Source organism: Struthio camelus, chromosome 3, assembly GCF_040807025.1.
Source record: "Struthio camelus isolate bStrCam1 chromosome 3, bStrCam1.hap1, whole genome shotgun sequence".
Lineage (NCBI taxonomy): Eukaryota > Metazoa > Chordata > Aves > Struthioniformes > Struthionidae > Struthio > Struthio camelus.
The window spans coordinates 104,819,381-104,832,455 of record NC_090944.1 but is presented as its reverse complement, the minus strand read 5'-3'; the positions used below and the strand labels follow the sequence as shown (position 1 = coordinate 104,832,455).

General features: G+C 48.3%; 1 protein-coding gene across 4 annotated transcripts in view; it reads left to right on the top strand.

The window, feature by feature from the left end:
- The window catches only part of MDGA1 (MAM domain containing glycosylphosphatidylinositol anchor 1), a 150,528-nt gene that overhangs the window by 114,296 nt on the left and 23,157 nt on the right, over positions 1-13,075 (top strand). For all 4 annotated transcript variants that reach the window (XM_068939538.1, XM_068939539.1, XM_068939541.1 and 1 more), the window contains exons 11-12: positions 5,445-5,622; positions 6,707-6,730. In XM_068939538.1, coding sequence (XP_068795639.1) covers positions 5,445-5,622; positions 6,707-6,730 — 202 coding nt within the window. The remainder of the gene's footprint in view (positions 1-5,444; positions 5,623-6,706; positions 6,731-13,075) is intronic.

Here is a 13,075-nt window from a genome sequence, read left to right as displayed (position 1 = left end):
CCCAGTGCCCTGCATATGTGGTTAGCTGATGATCACGGCATCTGTGTGCCTGCAGCCACCCACCTTTTTCATTTGTGCTGTACGAAGGAGTAGCCAGGGGAATCTGAATGAGGTTAAAAAAAAAAAAAGAGAGAGAATGAGTGAGTGTAAAAAAGATTCAGAGAGAAGATATTGGAAAGCAGAGCTAGTGCTCATGTTGTGAGCTGAGAAGTTGTTGAAATGGGGCAAATAAGGAGAGAAAGTGGCAGTGAGGAGTAACAACGCTGGGAAGCAGGATGCCCATGGAGCGGTTCCGTTGCTCTGATCAGCTTTTTGGGGGTTACGCCCAATTTTAATATATGTTTTTCTAGCTGTTGTTTGTAACAAATCCCTGGGGCTCAGTGCTGAAACAGGTTTTCTCTCTGATTTCACTTTATCCCTCACACAAGCATGCAGCTGGTTAATGTGCAGCTGGCTGTGAGATCACCTCCATGGCTGCACAGGCCACACCAGGTCCCACCACATGCAGGTTGTTGTGGTCTTGTGAATCCATGTCATGGTTTGTTGAGTGGCGTTGTGACATTAACCACTGACAGAAGTGTTGTTAATATACTTTGGCTTTGTTGTATCAGTTAGCTGATATAAACCTGGCTTAAATATCGTTCGATCTGAAAGCAGCGTTCTTCTTTCCTCCCCTGGGTGTGAAACCTTTGACAACATGTGAAAACAGAAAACCTAGCCATGGTGGTGTCACACCTTGGACCTCTCTGCTGTGGTGGTGTCCCAGGCAGGAAGGCAGCAGAGGGACAGAAGTAGTCTGGCACCCTGGTTTTCTCTCTGAGGCTCTCGGTGTGTTCCTGAACCACGAGCCTGCTCCGCTGGCCACACTGGGAGAAGCACTCTCAATGGCTCAAGAACCAGCGGAGATGGTAAGACAGGGAGGCTGGGTGGACAAGATCTACCAATGTGATGTAATGATGAAGAGTCAGAAGACCTAGTCTGCGGGTCTTGGAGGCGTGAAGGCTGTTGTAAATACTTGAGCTTGTGTGCATGCTCTCATCTAGCTCTTAATACTCCATGCTGCTTACAAGTAGGAAATGGGCAGATGGCATACTGAGGGTGTGAATACATGCATCCCACGTGGGGCTGATTTTGCCCTTTGTAAGGGCTTTTCTGGCAAATCCATTCTGCCAGTATGTTCCCACCTCTGCATCCTGCGTGATGTTTGGAGCCAGCTGATAGGAACAGTGTGGGGTTTTTTGTTTGTTTTTCCTCTTTCCATTCCCTCCCTCTTGTTATTTTAAAAGGAAGGAGGTGAAGGCAGAGATGAGGCTGTGCGCTGCGTTGTGCTCTTGCTCTGGCCCCACTGGCAGCCTCCTGAGCCTGGTGATGAATGAATGCGTTCCTGGGTGCTGCATGAGATCCTCCACTGAGGCTTCACCATCTCGAATAAGATGGCCAGCGTTTCACCAGCCTCCACGCGTGCCTCTGCTTTATTAACTATGCCGTAGCAATATTAAGCTGGAGCACTGGGGCAGCATGATCAGGAGGAGGAAGGGGGCTGCAGAGGGGTGAAGGGAAGAAGACATCAGGGTGGCATGGGAGAAGAGTGCACACAGAGCAGGAGAATGAAGTCAGCAGCAGGACTGAAGCAGAGGATTAAAAAAGGGGTTCCTGCTGGATTGATGTGTGCAGCTCTGCACAGACTTGCTGCTAGCAATCAGGGAGGCAAAGGATGTTTGGGGAGACAGAGCTAGACCTTAGCCATAATGTTGCTGTCTGCTGGGCCTGAACTGGTCACTGCAAGCAGGCACCTGGTCCACATGCATGGAGCAAGCAACTGGCTGAAGCTTTCCCCTTTTCTCCCTTGCACTAATTTCACACCTTTTAAACTGTGCCGGCAGCACCCCGGCCCTTTTTCCTGGTGGCTGCAGCTAGCTCATGAGAGAGGCCAACAGTATCCTGGGCTGCATTGCCAGCAGGTCAAGGGAGGTGATCCTTCCCCTCTACTCAGCCCTGGTGAGACCACACCTGGAGTGCTGCGTCCAAGTCTGGGCTCCCTAGTACAAGAGAGACATGGACATACTGGAGCGAGTCCAGTGAAGCGCCATGAGGATGATATCCCACTTTTCTTAGTGGTGCCTGGTGACAGGACGAGAGGCAATGAGCACAAACTGAAACACAGGAAGTTCTGAACGTGAGGAAAGACTTCCTTACTGTGAGGGTGACTAGGCACTGGAACAGGTTGCCCAGAGAGGCTGTGGAGTCTCCATCCTTGGAGATATTCAAAACCTAACTGGACATGGTCAGGTCCATTCTGGTGCCTTAGTTCACCCACCTTGAGCAGGGAGTTGGACCAGATGATCTCCGGAGATCCCTGCCAACTTCAATGATTCTGTGATTTGGTGAGGTTGGGCCTGTGCTGCTCTTCCCCCAAAAGGGTCAGTCCTTCCAAGAACATCCTGGATCAGTTCTCTCAGGATGTGAGGACTGTACAGGCTGTGATAGGGATGTGCGGAGGGCGGTCTCACTGGTAGCCGCAGGGTCTGCCGATTGCAGCTTGAATACAGACAGGCTGAAAAAAGAATTCCTCCCAAAGTATTTTGCGGAAGAGAAAGACCTACCAGCTATCTTAGGAAAAGAAGGCATCATCTTCAGTGGCTGGAGGTTTGAAAAATCATCGCTGGCAGCAGACAGGCCAGTGCCACCTGCATCCACATAACTGGATTCTGGTCAAGGCTTCTGCTGGTGTCTGTAGGCTGATTTTGCTGACAGCCTCCTTGAGCACAGCTATGACCTGCATGGTGGGAGCTGATGGGAGCTCCTGACACGTAGGTGAAATGAACAAGGCTGTGGAGCAGTCTCCGCTGAGGCCTGTAAAATCAACTCAATGCCATTCTCCATACTGTAGGCCTATGGCAGTGTTTTGCAGCTCCATCTCAGCAGGAATTAAGATGTTTATTGATGGTCTAGTGGATTTTTCTGAAAGGGAGTTTCTTTGGATGTGGGACACATGATTTTACAGAAAACATGTTGTTCTGCACGTGAAAGAACTCACTGTGAAAAGCAGCCTGAGAAGAAAGGGAGTCCTAAGGGAGGGGTGGAAGGTAAGATTCCGCTCTTGCTCCTCCTCATGCATCTTCCCCAAGTGACCGTGGATGCAGTTTGCTTCCTTGCAGGGCTAGAGCTGGACTCTGGTCTGTTCTCTCTATCTCTCTCTGGTCTCACAAAACTTTTCTCCCATGCTCCAACAGGAGGAAAATCCCAAGCCCCAGCTGTGCTGTGTCCATTACCTGGTGAACCAGGTATCTCCTAGGAAGCAGAGCAGTGGAGACCTGTGGCGAGCATAGGTGCCTTTCTTCATTTCTGATTCGTAGCAGAGCTTAAGTGAGAGCCAGGTATTTATTTGGTTAAACCCATGTGCGACCTGACTGGGGCCGCTAGAGCTTGGCACTCCAGACAGGAGGGTGATTTCTAGGTGTGTCCTGGGTTAGATGATGTGGGAGAGTAAGAGATTTCACATTGCTCCCAGAGGCCTTAGATAACTAAATTCCACATAACTCACAGCAGAGGTGGAATTTGCACTGTCTGAACCTCACCTTCAGGCTTCTCTTTGATTCCTCATTTTGTTTTTCTTCTAAAGGTTATGGCTAGGTGAGGACAATGGCTCCTGACCTCTTCCTATTTGCTGTCTCTCTTCCCAGCACCCGGGCACTGAGGCAGCCTGCAGGGAGGACCTGTCGCCAGCCCCCCCAGTCAGGCTCCAGTTCCTACAGAGCCCCACTCCAGGACCCCTACTGCTGCAGCCCCCTATTTCTGGCTTGTGACCCCATCCTCTCTTCCCAGGTTATTGTTGGTCTGGTGCTAATGAGCACAGGTGAGGTTGCTGCCACTGGGAGTCGGATGTGCTCTTGCTTGGCAGAGCGTTTGTGTGACGGGCTGACAGATGGAAAGGCTGAGCCGTAGAGGTGCCAGCTGGATCAGCACCCAGCTTGTGTGTGTGTGTGTGTGCAGATGGGGTGTTGTTGCTATGAATGGATCCTGACAGCAACTCGGTGCCAAGTTAATGCTTGGCTCCTGGAGACACTGCTGTGGTCCTGCCCTCTGGGATTCTTCCCAGGAGTCTTGCAGGAAGTCGCAAAGCTGGAGGAAGGCACAGGAGCAGTTCCCAGCCCTCTGACTCCTTTTGCTTGGGAAGGAGGAGGGCACAGAAAGCAGTTCCTCAAGCCGCTTGAGCCCTAATCTGTGTAATGCAGAAGCAAAGTTTTTGTTCACTGTGAGAACCCCATGCAGGCAAGCGTAGCCAGGGGCTAGTCCTTGTCCCAGGCACGGTAACGTGGCAGGATCTCATCCTGCCCTGCCTCTTTGCTAGGAAACAACATCCAGCCTGCAGACAGATGAAGGCAGGGGAAGGGGTGGGTTCTGGCCACGTTGGGAGTGGACAGAGCTCTGTCATTGGAAAGTCTCCAGTGGCAGCCACTACTGCTCAGTTTGAACTTAGGGTCATGTATGTTAGGGCTGGAGGCAGGCAGAGGAAGGATTGTATGTGTTTGTTTTTCCTAAATGTTTGCCCTGCATCCCTCCACTTCCCTGTCTTGCTGATGGCCTTCACCCCACCATGCCCTCTCTGCATGTTTTCGCACCAGGCTTTGCACACAGGCAGATTTGCTGTAAGCCTTTCTCCCTGCCTCCCTATCCAATTCCATAAATTCAGAGTTGATGCTAAACAGTGATGGATGGTGATTTTCAGCTGTGATATTTTCCCATTGTTTCTTGAAACTTCCCTGCTGCCTTGGCAGACTGAGTGTTGTTTGGTTAGTATGGTTTTGCTTCTGTTGCTGTGGGCATCAGAGGAAAAGAGAGTCTGTGGGTAACTCCAGAGAATCATTGAATCAAACTAGACCCTTGCTTTGCTCTGCAGAGAAATATAGGCGTTGTGAGCTGGGAGTCAAGGGTGTATCTTATGGAAGAATGCAGGGTAACATGCCAGTAGGCAGGTCTCAGTGAGGCAGTGAGGTACCAAAAGAAATGCCACAGGGCCTAGCGTAACAAATGAAGCAAATGAATTCTGCAGCAGTGATGGTGAATTCAGTGGCATCTTGACAAAATGCCGTTCTCTGTGTGCACAGGGCTTTGGTGCACTGATGGAGGTGAACTGGGTTCATTCTTCCCCTCGTGAAGCCTTTGGTCCAGATATAGAGTTGGTCCAGGTCCCACATGTTAGGTTCTCGCCCCAGTCAGAAGAACCTGAAGGCTTTCCTTCGGTGAAAGCTCAGCTTTCGGTGAAAGCTCAATTCACTGTTCTGTACCAGAGAAGGAGTTTTTAAGCCGATTCTGCATAAGGCTCTCACTGATAAACTTGGCTATACAGGAAGGGGAGGAACAGGGTGTTAGACAGTGAGTAGGACCTCTGAGGTTCCCAGTCTGAGGAGTCCCTTAATGCCGTGGGTTCTTTTTCCTTGCAGCTGGCTCAGAGGAGCACCATCCAAACCTTCATTCCTGTGCAGAAAATGGAGAAAGGCCTGTTGTTGGAGCACATCTTGCCCAACCTGAAAGTTCCTCAGAGCTATGAAGTTCGCTTGACGCCCATCACCAGCTTTGGGGCTGGAGATATGGCTGCCCGCATCATCCGGTACATGGAACGTAGGTGTCTCCTCCTCGGTCCTGGCTACGAGAGCAGGCCCGAGCCTCATGTCATGGGTCAGGCCTAGACATACGGGTGCGCAGAGGTTGTCGCCTGTGACCCTTTGGTGGACCCCTCTGTCCTCCAATATTTTGATGGTGTAGTGCCATCACCTTTGGCCAAATTTTGGCTGTTGTCGTCAGTGCAGAGCCCTAGACAATGACTTCCGAGGATCAATCTCCAACTCATGCTTCACTCGGCAGCCTTGACTCGTACCAGGCACAGATAACCCTAAATCCCCAATCAGGTGATGCTGACGTCTCCCATGACACCTTGGCTTGTTAGAGTACAGCTAATGGGCACTGCATATTAGCCACCTGCCCACAAAAGGAGGAGAATTTCAGGGGGGTTCAACTCTTTCTAGAGCTGAATCCACAGTTCCTTTCCTAGTTACTCATATACCTAACTAGTCACTCATATACCTGTAGCTCTGTCTAATACCCTGGATCCCAGATTGTCCCATTGAAATACGCTGAATGTGCTTCCTTTCCCAGCATTCCAACAGCTCTTGACTCTCCCTATTTCCACAACCTTATGATTTCCTTACTCCACTCAGACGTTTGGACCCTTATTTTAGTAAACGGACCTCTCCCACTAGGTTTGCATAATTTCACACAACCCTCTTGTCCTGTGGAGTGACCCTATGTCCCAGTGTCCCTAAGGATACCTGTTGCTTCAGACTTCCACAGTGTCTCCAAGTGCTTTTATTTCCCTCGTAGATACCAAGCAGTAGCTCCCAATGAATATTCCAGAAACAACCTGCTTGGGATGCCAGGAGGGTTTAGGAGGGTTTCCCTGTACAGTTCAGGCTTCACCCGTCATGTGCAGTTTTCTTCTTAAGATCTGTCTCTTTTTGATCAGAGTCAGCATCTTGTTCCATCAGAGCCTTTGTGCACAGCTGTTTTGCTGTTTTGCAAGGATGCTGGTAGGAGATTTGTGCATCTGTGACCTTTCTTGATGTGTTTGTTTTATTTTCAGGTTTTGATTGTGATTTGAAGGAGTAGTAGCTGTTCTGACTCGTTGTTTTTCTGTTCCCTTTTCTAGCAATCAACTATCCCAACCCAACAGGTAAGCAGCAAGACCTTTGCCTTTATTTTTGCATGTAATGCATGTTAGTAAAGTGCTCCGGTAGAACTGCCAGATGAGACATGCTAACATGCTGGAATACAGAGCTGACTTTGCCAAATCTTTTTCCCCAAAAGAGGATGAAATTACATGCACTAGTAATGCTTCCATTAAAGAATGCCATTTGTTGTACCTTGAGCTATCACCAGGAAAAATACACCCGAGAAATGTCTCCCACTTACACCTGGTATCTCTGTGAGTGGACAGGCTGAGACCTTGGACTCACCCTTCTCCTAACATTAGCAGTCTGCACCCAGAAAGGAATTTATGATTCCCAAAACATCTGTTCTTTAGGAATGCATGACCCCCATCCTGTTCTTACCAGGAAGAATACTGTTTGATGTTTCTGCAGGCTGGTATGGAGCAGTTTCCAGCTCAGATCGAGTTCCTCTTGCAAACTCCCTCAGCCCAGTTCCTCTCTTGTTTCCCCCAGTGTCATCATTCTTTGCTTGCTCGTTTATCTTCCAGTAATTTCTGCCAAGGCAGCATGACATTTAGATGCAAGGCCATCTTTTTTGAGCGCCCAGAGTTCCCATTGATGTTGAGAGCGGAATACACAACAGCTGAGAATGATGGTCTTTAACAAGAACATGATGGTGCCCATAGAGCATAAAAGAGGATTGCTAGCATGTTGTAAGTAGTGGTGGAATGATCTCCAGGGGATGAAACAAAGTCTCTTTACTTCGGTTGCTGGACATGAGCCCAGGCAAAGCTCTTGGAGAGAAATGGGCAGACAGCTTGCTGGTGGTCCACAGAGAGCAGGCTGGTTCCATATAGCTGGTTCTTTCTCCCAGTTTCCAGCTGCTGAGTCAAATTAAAAGAAGTTGAAATGTCATTCAGTCTTTGAGATAGTACCCTGTGTATGTGTAGGCAAGTGCTAAATTGTTGCAGGATAGCAGTGGGAAGGAGAAGCCAGAGTTCAGCAATAGCAGCCAGGAATCACGGTACGAGATTATCTTAATAAGGCAGCCATAAGACACTCACTGTTGTAGGTTCACGCTGTGAGGGGAGTTTGATGTGCCATATTCTGTCTGAGAGCAGGAGCCTCTTATGGAGTCAGAGGGTTTTTCTGGCTCTAATTCTTTATTCCCTTTTCCTTACTTTTCCCCCGTTTCCCGCTCCTCTTTAAATATTCTCCATAGAAGGCATGCTGGGAGACACTGAATATATTGCCAGGGACCAAATGCAGAATCTGTCCTTTGGTACTTGGTGGAGAAGGGGAGCGTCCCAGCTTACAGGACGAAGTTACAAAATCTGGCCTTTTGCCACCTGCTTTAACACCACATAAAACTGTGGCAGTGCCAGGGCAACTCAGGTCCTAATTGTGATGATCTCCTTGGTGTCTTTGTAAACAGAGCCTTCAGACTGCTCACCTGAGGTTGCTTTGACAGCTTGAGCGTGACCAGAATGACTGCATGAAGTTTGCCTATGGCAGGGGAGAACTCAGTCATACTTGTATTTTCGTATAGTAGACCCAACACTTAGGGCTTCTTGATATGAGTCATCCAGGCTGCACTGGATGCTGGGATATCTGGGCTAGTTCTCAGGGTCTTGACCCTGAATTCACACCTTGAGATTGACTGACTTAAAGTTGCAGCCACCACACCTGCTTTAGAGAGATGCCCCTTTCTTTCAGACCCTCTGACCAGTGAAATACGAGCTGTAAGACTCTCAGCTCTGTCTCTGGGCCACAGCTCAATTCGCAGCCTCTCAGCCCGGCAGCATGGAAATCCCTGCTCTTATTCCCCTGCCTCCTGTGCTGCTCCCATCCCCAGGGGAAAGGGTTGAGGCAGAATTACAAAGGCATCCTCATGCTAGGCTGCCCAGCCAAATTCTGGGAGCAAGCATGGAGAGCTCTCGAGTGAAAGGCAAAGATTAGATGATTAATGCCTCTGGCAGCCTGATCCAAGGGCATGCACAATGGTGATTAATTTACAAACTCAGAGAGTCACTTAATACAATTATTTCTTCATGCATTTTCTCTCCTAGACTAATAAGATGTTAATGACGTGGAGGCAGGCATGCATGTGGCATGGTTACAGAGCCCGGTGCTCAGGTGGTAAAGCAAAAGCAAACTGAAAGCAGAGGGAGGGAGCAAAAGGCATTGAAGATTTCAAACACTTAGAAGTTAGCAGTGAGACTGACAGTAACTCTTAAAAATCAGTCTGGTTCTAGGAAAGTAACTTATCTTAAAAAAATCTCCTAGAACAACTGTGATCATTTCAGTATCATAAATAAATTCCAGTGCTGGGGAATCTATTCTGCCCCTCTTACCTCTCTCCTGCAATTTCATTTGGAAATAGCCTTCACTTTCTAATCCAAACTCTGCAGTGCCACCCCACAAGCTGTTCCAGCTCACTGGCAGTGGGTGGTTTGGTTTCCCTGGTTCTGGTGCCCTCATCCAACCTTGGTGATGAGGGCACAAAGAGGCATATGTAATTGCTGTTGTTTTCCTGGCTAGCATGTCTTGCCCTTTCAGAATAGGAACATTATTTCTCATATTTCTGCAATCTTGCTGTGTGTAGTGCTGAAACATTTTGAGATCATGGGCAAATGCAGTGGGTCTTGATCAGCACCAGCTGCTAGTTGCTGTAGGTTAACCTGGCTCATGGTTCACTGTGTAGTGCTTCTATGTCCTGTCTCTGAAAGTGCCTCAAAGTCCAGAGGACTGTGAACTTGTTGACCCCGTATAACTATGTGGGAAAGAGATGTGAACTTGGTGTTTAGAGCTGGATTCCTCAAACCTGTGCCCATTCCTTGTGAGTGTGTGTAAAGCAGAGGTTAAAACGGGTGACTGCCACCAATTCCTTGTATCATGATGGCAAATCATGTTCTCTGCATCATATTATCCCCATATTGTAGACAGGGAAATTAAGGTATCTACTTTAATTTCCCCTTTGCAATATGGGGATAATATGACTCCACCAGCTATGGTATTGTGAAGCTTTCTTCCTTTACTGGTCATAAACGGTTTAGAAACTTACCATGGGAAATGCTATCAGATGCTTCTTCTTAAAGCCCAAAGCACTTTGAGGTCACAATCCTGTTTTCATTGTCTTCATCCTATAGATGGGGAAACCGAGCCCAAGAGAGAATGGGACTGACCATGGGTCACAGAGCAGGCCTCTAACAGAGCTGAGGTTTGGAGCTTGGTCCCTTGTGCTCCAAGCTAATGTTTCAGCCATCAGACCATAGCTAAATGATGAAGGCAGTTTTATTCAATGCGCTTACATCTGCTCTTCACCCATAGTCTCCAGCTAGAATTGGATTATTATTTTTTGTATGCATTCATCTGGCAGCCAGAATTTCAGGGCCAGGGATGGCTTCCCCCTAAGGACATGAAATGAAAACCTCCATTATGTTTCTCGAGGAGGCGAAGCAACAAGAAATGCTAATAGTCATGGCAGAGAGTCTCTCCCATGGGAATGCAGGGAGGTGTCTGTAACCAGGAGCAAACATCTCTGCACTTTGAGCCGCTGCCACAGCAAAGCCTGCCAGGAAAGTCTGTTTGGTGAAGGCAAACTAACTCTAGCGTTTGAGGAACCAGCTCCCCTGCCAGTTCCACTTCGCCTCTAACAATCCAGAGAACAACTTTTGTGTTCAATATTTAAACCTGCTATTTAATTTTTAAACAGGAAAGTTCCTTTGCTCCCCAGTGCTGAGCTAGGATCCTTGGCAGATGGTGCGAGTCTGAAAGAGGGTTTGCTTCACACAGCAGAGGTCAACAGTTGGATTGCTGCTGTGGCGTCTGAGACACAGCAGGTCATTAAAAAGTTTTATTTCCAGCTGGATCTGCCAGGTTTCTCCCAGTGAGCCTTGCTTATAACCGTCCAGAAGTGATGGGCTGGTTGCGTCTCAAACTGTACTGAACATATCCTGGTTATTCTGGTCCACCTCCACTTACTACTTGGAGAAAAATCAGAGCTTCCTCTTTCCTGTAGTTTGTTTTAGACCAAAGGACCAGGAGTCAGAACACCTGGGTTCTCTTTCCAGCTTCGACACTGCCTGCTGTGACCTTAAACATGTCTCTCCTTACTTCTGTGCATGTTTTCCTGCATGCAATGCAGAAGATAAAGAGGAAGTGCTACCTCATAGAGATGCTAAAAAGGCTTGTTCGTTAGTTACTGCAAAATGCCTTGAGATCCCAAGCTAGGCAGAGGCAATGCACTGTCATAATAAAGTCCTGCACAGCAAATGGCGTTGCATGCGAAGCCTAATCACGTGTGGTGTCAAAGAGCACTGGCGCCTTCTCCTTCTCGTCTTCTGAGTTCTCCAGTCCTGTTTGCTGAGCAGCCTCATGCCATGGGCGAGTGGGACTTCTTACAAATGTGGCGCAGCAGAGGAAACACTCTTCTAACTGCAGCCAGCTTCCTGCAACCTGGATCCAGACAAATGTTTGTCTTTGTTCCAGCGGTGACAAGCCTAGGGTGTTAGACCAGCCCAACAATATCAGAAAGCTTGTGGCCTGCAGCTCCTCCTCTCGGGAACAATGGGTGTCTAGTGCCAGCCATGCACTCCCTCATCTCAGTCATGAGGGCTGGGGAAAGACCCTTCACAGTTGCTTTCTCACTTCTTTTCCCCCTCCGTCTTCTTGTGCTGGGGAGGAAAGGAGCCCACAGCCCTTGTGGTTGCCCTGCCTCAGATCCTGCAGGATCTGCCCTGTCCGCTCTCCACTTCCGCCTTCTCCCTCAGCTCCAAGATGCCATTTTCCTCCTGTGCTCAGCACTACAGAGCAGTGGCTAGTTTGGATTAGGATGCTAATTAGAAATGAGCGGATTGAATGGAAAGCATGTAGCCAGGGTTAATCAGCAGCTAAGTGGCTAGCCTAGCCGAGCTCTCTCTGGCTGTGCTCAGCTCACAGAAGTGGCTGTTTCCCACTGAGCTTACAGAAAAACAAGCTGCCCGGATCTATGGACAAAGCTTGCTGCAAAATGCACAACCAGTGGCAGTGAAGGACTATATCCAGGCCACTCAGCGAGGTTGCCTCCTTTCTCACTGCTTTGGTGGGACGATGGGGAGAGCTGGGCAAGGAGGGGAGCAGCAGTGTAGACCACCCAGTTCTCTACCAAGAGGGTCTGCAGGCTCTTGACAGCAGTGTGGCAGATGGTAGTCTTCTTTCCCAACTGGAAAGGGATAGGGAAGGCCTTAGCCACTCAGTAGCAGCATGAAGGTAGAGCATCTCAGAGTTAAGATGCTGTTCATTTCATAGGTGGTCTCTTCCCTCTGGTGCCAGATGGCAGTTCTTGGTGTGCATCAGGAGGTCCTACCATCACAGTGTACCATTTCTCAAGCTCTTGGCCCTGCCCTGGCCTTGCTGAAAGCTTCTCTTGCCCATCCTATCCTTGACGCCAAACCCATAGGTTTCTGACCATGGTATACATTGTACATACTGCTGGAGTCACCCAGGCTTGGACAGTGAGCCTGAGGCCTCTTGCTCAGGTGCTGGAGCAAACCATCTTGAGTCTGGTCAAGTCCAGACAGGTCTGGTCTCTGGGAGCCCGTATTGGGTCATGTCTATGCGCAAGACTTTTTACCTATCTAAGAATATTGCTGCAGGGTCTGATTGTCAGGGTCAGAAAAAGCCCTATTGTACATGTGGTCGACCCTATGTAAAATTTCTTTGCCAACCTAACTTATCTTGATTGGGGAACCAGCATAAGCTGCAACAGCAAATGTGCCTTTTAGATGGTATAAAATAATACTTATAAAAAAATAAAAAAATACTAAAAATATAAAATTTTATAAAATATAAAAAGTATAAAAAAAATACTTTAGCTAAACAGCACATTTGTAGCTCTGACTTGACCTCTTCTGTGCAGCTCATTTTTTCATGTGTGCCATAACTTAGTTTAATAGCCAGCCCAAAGTGGGGGTCATCTGCTGATTTTTTTTTTTTCCTTCTCCTGGGGAAATTATTCCATCATAAAGTTGTTCTGGCTTAAAAAACTCTCATGGCCTATTTATCTTCAATACTCCTCTTGCTCATTTTACCCTCCCCTAGTCGAGTAAATGCTCCATTAGACTCCTGCTCCCTTAGACCTTCTAGTAGAGTCTGTCTTGATGTTTGGTCCGAGTAGCATTCGTTTAGGTAAACTATCACATCCATCTACCCACATAAATCTTTCCATAATCATGCTAGATGGATATATTCCCTTTCAGCATCTTCCTGAGGTCAGGGGCTGCCCATCTGTCCCTGGTTTGACACACAACCGCAGTGGTGATGTAGCAGTGCTGTGTGCAGTCTCTGCCTTGTCCCTCTTGTGTGCCCTCCACAAGCAACAAGGCCGT